Source organism: Rhincodon typus, chromosome 1 (genome assembly GCF_021869965.1).
Source record: "Rhincodon typus isolate 14 chromosome 1, sRhiTyp1.1, whole genome shotgun sequence".
Taxonomy (NCBI): Eukaryota; Metazoa; Chordata; class Chondrichthyes; order Orectolobiformes; family Rhincodontidae; genus Rhincodon; species Rhincodon typus.
This window is the reverse complement of record NC_063332.1, coordinates 62431335-62437273: the sequence shown is the minus strand read 5'-3', so window position 1 is coordinate 62437273 and position 5939 is coordinate 62431335. Positions and strand designations below refer to the sequence as shown.

At 37.4% G+C, this 5939-nt stretch overlaps 1 protein-coding gene across 1 annotated transcript; it reads left to right on the top strand.

The window, feature by feature from the left end:
- The first annotated feature begins 399 nt into the window (after positions 1-399).
- On the top strand, positions 400-5706 carry plk2b (polo-like kinase 2b (Drosophila)). The gene is made up of 15 exons (XM_020531646.2): positions 400-616; positions 981-1088; positions 1238-1354; positions 1462-1591; positions 1758-1845; positions 1933-2028; positions 2287-2485; positions 2605-2752; positions 2938-3041; positions 3170-3314; positions 3502-3582; positions 3691-3850; positions 3948-4077; positions 4355-4465; positions 4935-5706. The coding sequence occupies exons 1-15, from the start codon at positions 428-430 to the stop codon at positions 5124-5126; spliced, it is 1998 nt and encodes a 665-aa protein (XP_020387235.1). The 5' UTR covers positions 400-427; the 3' UTR covers positions 5127-5706.
- Positions 5707-5939: the final 233 nt, after the last annotated feature.

Below are 5939 nucleotides of genomic sequence, written 5' to 3'. Positions count from 1 at the left end.
ACAGGCGATCTTCGAACAAAAATGCAAACCCTCCGCCCACCTCCATTTTTTGCAAATACAAATTTATTGAGTGTACAGACAGGGAGATGAACTGAATATTGTAAGTTATGTATTCCAATATAATGAAAGCACCATCCAGTGATGACTCTTGTTTGTACAGAGTACAGTACTTGCTGTCATTAAGGTCATTGATACCTCTCCAGGTTGATAGTCCGTCCATCCAGCGCAGATTCTGTCCAATCAAGTCTTGAGGTGGAATGATTGATATGCCCTTTAGCCAATCAGAACGACGAATCGGTGTGGTAGGGCTGTAACGAGAGCATGCAGTGAATGTCATTGTGACGTGTTGGAAGGGGAAGGTATAAAAGACTGCACGGCCGGCGTTCTGCTTCATTCAGAGTGTGGAGGGTGCTGCTGGAAAGTGGGAATGGAGTTACTGAGGACTATTACTTACCAACAAAACTCTAAGATGTGCGAACAGCCCCTTGGCAAGTCCGCCGAACACCGTGTCAACAAAAGACAGGGAGAGTTAACATACTCCAACACAGAAATGTCCCGGATTATAACCGACCCCGCAACTGGCAAATGTTACTGCAGAGGAAAAGTGTTAGGAAAGGTAAATAGAGATTGCTTTTGTAGAGAGTGTAAATGGAAGGCACACTGAATGAACAATATTTGTAAATATTGTAAGGCAATCAGTGAATGAATCGTTGCAAAAGGTTCAACTTGATCATCTCTATAGAATTTTTAGCTGCATATTGAACAATATGTTCATGCAGCCCGCAGTATTTAGTATTTTAAGGCTTTTCAGCAGAAGCCATTATCAATGAGCACTGCGTGTTAAATGCAATAACTAGCTTTATTTGATACAAAAATGTAATCTCTTTAGTCTTTAGGTGACAGTATAGTCAAAAGCTTCAATGTTCTTGTGAGTTTTTTATATTCCTTAAAAAAAACTCTTGAATTCTTTTCTTGCTTAGGGAGGTTTTGCGAAATGCTATGAGATGACTGACCTGACTACTAACCGTGTTTATGCTGCAAAGATCATCCCGCACTCGAGAGTGGCCAAACCCCATCAGAGAGAAAAGGTGAGTAACTTTATCGATTTACCTGAATAGAAGTTGGCAACGTTGCCACTTTGATCAAAATCTGGAGGTTGCTTAAATTGCAAATAACAAAGGAAAATAAGTGTTCCTAGCAAAATGTGTCTGACTTTTATATTTTCTTAAAAAAACAGATCGATCGAGAAATTGAACTGCACCAAACGCTTCACCACAAACACATTGTTCACTTTTACCATCACTTTGAAGATAATGAAAACATTTATATCCTGTTGGAGCACTGCAGCAGAAGAGTAAGTATTGATCCTTTCTCCCTGATAATTAAACTTGAAGTGCAACATCTGCCTGTGCCTTTTTTATAAAAGATGTGTCATTGTTAACTGTTTCTTTGTATTTCTAGTCAATGGCTCACATACTGAAAGCTAGGAAGGTGCTGACAGAGCCAGAAGTACGGTACTACCTCCGGCAGATAGTATCAGGACTGAAGTGTCTACATGAGCAAGAAATCCTACATAGAGACCTCAAATTAGGTATAACTATGTTGCTTCATAATTTATCTCTCCATCTGTATGTAGAAATTATGAATTAAATTGAATAATAGTTAAAGTATCAATGTCTCCAATCTCTTTTTTAAAAAAAACTGGAAAACGTGGTTGTTAATACTATTTTAAGTGTAGTTGTGCTTGTTAATTGCAGGAAACTTCTTTATCAATGAGTCCATGGAACTGAAAATAGGAGATTTTGGATTAGCGGCAAAACTGGAACCAGTGGAGCAAAGGAGCAGGTAAGGAGTCCAGATGTATCTGAAGTTTTGATTGTGGAAAATACTATGAGATTATGTTTGGTACTAACCCCTATGCTGTCCTTGCAGGACTATCTGTGGCACACCAAACTACTTGTCTCCTGAAGTTCTCAACAAACAAGGGCATGGCTGTGAATCTGATATCTGGGCATTAGGTTGTGTAATGTAAGTATTGTATTTGTGTGCCATTTAATTTGCTTGGATGTTCTAAGCACAATTGGGGTAACTTGTGATCTTTTTGGTAACCATGTGAGCTCCCTCCCTATCAAGTATAGCCACATATATGGCTAATTTTCTTTCATGAAGAGGTTTGCTCCAGGAATACTGAAGATTAAAATTAATCCCAATGTAATCATTTAACAAATTAGCTCACATTATGGAGCTGATGGAGGAATTGATTTTTTAAAAAATTTTTTGTTAAAGGTATACAATGCTACTGGGGCGACCCCCTTTTGAGACAACCAACCTGAAAGAAACTTACAAATGTATAAGAGAAGCGAGATATACAATGCCATCTTCACTGTCGTTACCTGCCAAACAATTGATAGCCAGCATGCTTGCAAGAAATCCAGAGGATCGGCCAAGTTTAGATGATATCATGCGTTATGACTTCTTCACTCAGGTTTGTTGCATTACACAAATTCATTGTTTAACTTTTGTGTCCTTTTTAACTTTTCTTCCAAGTCTCTTTACATTTGTGTATACGCCAAATGTAAACTTTTTTTTTGCTTTCTCTTGCAGGGATTTATACCCGAGAGACTGTCGCAGACCTGCTGTCACTATGCACCAGATTTTCATTTGTCCAGCCCTGCCAAGAGCTTCTTCAAAAAGGCAGCTGCAGCACTATTTGGTGGGAAGAAGGAAAAGGCCAAGTTTTTGGATAGTCACAGTAAGTGAAAAATGATGCTGCATCAATTATTTTGATTTGATGACCAAAAACAATGACTGAAGGCAGAATAAAAAATATTCTGGTCATCTCCCTTTTAATTTTAGAAAATGCCTGACCGATTATTCAAATTTTGGTACTTGAACACGTGCTTTGGTGCACTAAACAATTTGTATTTCCTTTTTTAGACAAACTAGCAAAAGATGATGTTGATGAAATATACAAGCTGAAGAATGATTTGAAGAAAATGTCACTAAGTAACCAGTTGAGCAACAAAAGTCGATCAGATGAGGTAGGGTGATCTCAACTTGGCTAATTGAGGAGAATGGATTTTTGTTAGGTTATGTATTGATACTTCAGTAAGGATTGATCGGTGCTTGGATCCATAACTCTTAAAATTTGTGATTTCTTTTTAAACAGGAGTCAAGGTTGTTGAGCAAGTCACCAATTGTCTATGTCAAACCAGACACCCCCTTACCAGCAAAGGACAATGAACAAAACATCAGAGATTCGATTAGGATGATAGTGAGAGGAACTTTGGGAAGCTGCAGCAGTAGTAGTGAATGTAAGTAGATTGAAACTAATCTCAAACATTATTAAATGCAGAGATGAATGAGCAATCTAGTCCATTAAGCTTTATTTGTGGTGGAAGTATATTTAGTGCAATCAGTGCCAACTTCACTACTTCTGAAAGTCTAAATGGTTTGGTTGACTATTTCTATACATATTAACATGATTCCTCCTTTTTGTAGCTCTTGAAGACAGTACCATGGGAACTGTTGCTGACACAGTTGCAAGAGTACTAAAAGGCTGCCTTGAAAATATGCCAGAAGGTAAGAACTGCTACAGTTCTCTTGAAATGTACTGGACTTGATGGTCAGAATTGACCATTTATCAACTTGAGCATTCTAAGTAAGTGTCAATTTTTGCTTCTTTTCCAGGTGATTGTCTGCCAAAACGGCAATTGAGTTTTTCCTTCCAGTGGGTCACCAAATGGGTGGATTATTCCAATAAGTACGGGTTTGGGTATCAGCTGTCAGATCACACAGTTGGAGTCCTCTTCAATAATGGAACTCATATGAGCCTATTGGCAGACAAAAAGTATGTAGCCTAATAACTGATTCGATTTTATCTTTTCAATCAAATGGACCAGTATCTCTTAAGGTACTAACCTGCAGCATATATTTCCTGTTCACAGAACTATTCAGTACTATGCAGAGTTGGGCCAATGTTCCATCTTTTCAACACTTGATGTGCCTGAGAAACTAATTAGTCAAGTGACAATTCTGAAGTACTTTGCACACTACATGGAAGAAAATCTAATGGAGGTAAGAAACCCAAATGTTTTTGTTCCTTGAGTTGTGCTTTCTGTTTCAGCAAGAATCCTGCTCCTAATACTTTTCTTAAAGTCCTATACGACTGCAACATTAAGTTTGTAATACCAACTTGCAAGAAATATCTATCCCTGCTCCATATGTATTTAATTTTGAAGCCTCTTGCTACCATCCTTTGCTTCTGTTCAATGATTAGTATAGCCACCAGTACATTTTTTTACTAAAACTTTGTAAAGCAGATATCATGAACAGCTCTGATCATATTTTACAGGGTGGTGATCTGCCCAGTTCAACAGATGCCCAGAAACCCAAACTCTGTCTCCTTCAATGGTTAAAATCTGATCGTGCTCTGATGATGCTGTTTAGTGATGGCACATTCCAGGTGAGAATTACATTCTTTTTGGGGCAGTATGTACTAGCATGTTTAAGCTGCAACCTGTCAAGTCAGATGCAAGTCTAATCTAATTAATGACTTATTGGCCAGAGTACCTGAAAAGGTGAGACATCCTCCCCAGGAGGGAGATAGAATTACAAATCTTGTTTCAGACTGCTGGTATACTATATTAGCAAATGGTTGTAATATGTGGTTTGACAATCTCCTCACCAGAATGTATGAATTAAACCTGTGGTTAAGAAAGATCAGCCATATTAATAACTTGTACTCCAGTTATGAACTAGTAACTACTTGGGTTTACCTACAATAAATTTACACAAGATGAAGGAAAAATGACTTGCTGGAAGTAAATTAATATCAGTTAGCATCTAGAGAAATTTGTAGACCATTTTATTGAAACAAGGTAATTCATGTCCTGAAGAGTCATTTTAAGTAACTTTTCTGTACTTTTTCTCAGGTGAACTTTTATCACGATCATACAAAAATAATTATTTGCAACCACAATGAGGAATACCTCCTTACGTATATCAATGAAGATAGAGTTTCTTCTACATTCAAGCTCTCCACATTGCTGATGTCTGGGTGTTCACAAGAACTTCGTACCAGAATGGAATATGCATTGAATATGGTGCAACAAAGATTTAATTAAAAATTGGAATGCAAAACTTTTTTTGCCTTGGCTTTGTTCAGTTTGGAACTGACCCAAGGTAACAATCTGTCAGGCGGTACGAGGAAGTTGTATTTTGTTTGGTGTGCTGGGCCGGTACCAGACAGATGCATTTTACAATCCTGCTTTATTGGACTGATTTTTAAAGGGACAAGTACTTGAAATGTGGCAGCTGCCTGAGGAATGTCAGTATTTTCACTGCAAGGAGAAATTATTTTATTCCTGCAAAAAAGCAGGATGTGTCGTGGCTCCCAAAAGCAAGAGGAAAGTATGCAGCAGGTGAAAGTTGAAAGTATTAAGAATACCTGGACTTTGCAAGTTGTAAGGACACTTTTTTAAAATGCAGCTCATGCTGCTGATTTAAACTGACTTCAGTTCTTTGAACAGAGAACTGAAAATTCAAACACATTTGCACCACATTTTGTGGCTGGACATTTTCATTCCTTAATTTATTATGCACTGAGTATTTATTATTTATTGAACATCCTGCTCAATGACACTGAAATGCTGAGCAAATCACATGTTTAAATATTAATAAAGATTCTTGAATTCATTGTACAAACTTGTATTGGCACCTTTTTATGTTGAGTTGAACTTCAATGAAGTGTGATCATGCCTTTGCATAGTACACAAATGGGAAATTTGCCTGCAAAATAACAGCACATTTGAATTGTACTTTGAACTTAAATATGATGGAATATTTGAAATTCAGTTTTAGACTTGTCAATTGTCAATTTAGCTGGCTGTTGGTCTAGCAACTGTAGTCCTCAAATATTAAGGTGGACAAAACAATTG

What these genes read in the sequence shown, in the direction of transcription:
- plk2b (XM_020531646.2), top strand. Translation starts at nt 428, where the DNA reads ATGGAGTTACTGAGGACTATTACTTACCAACAAAACTCTAAGATGTGC. An exon ending in GAGGAAAAGTGTTAGGAAAG is followed by an intron (nt 617 to 980) that starts GTAAATAGAGAT and finishes TTTCTTGCTTAG; the next exon opens with GGAGGTTTTGCGAAATGCTA. An exon ending in CCAGTGGAGCAAAGGAGCAG is followed by an intron (nt 1,846 to 1,932) that starts GTAAGGAGTCCA and finishes CTGTCCTTGCAG; the next exon opens with GACTATCTGTGGCACACCAA.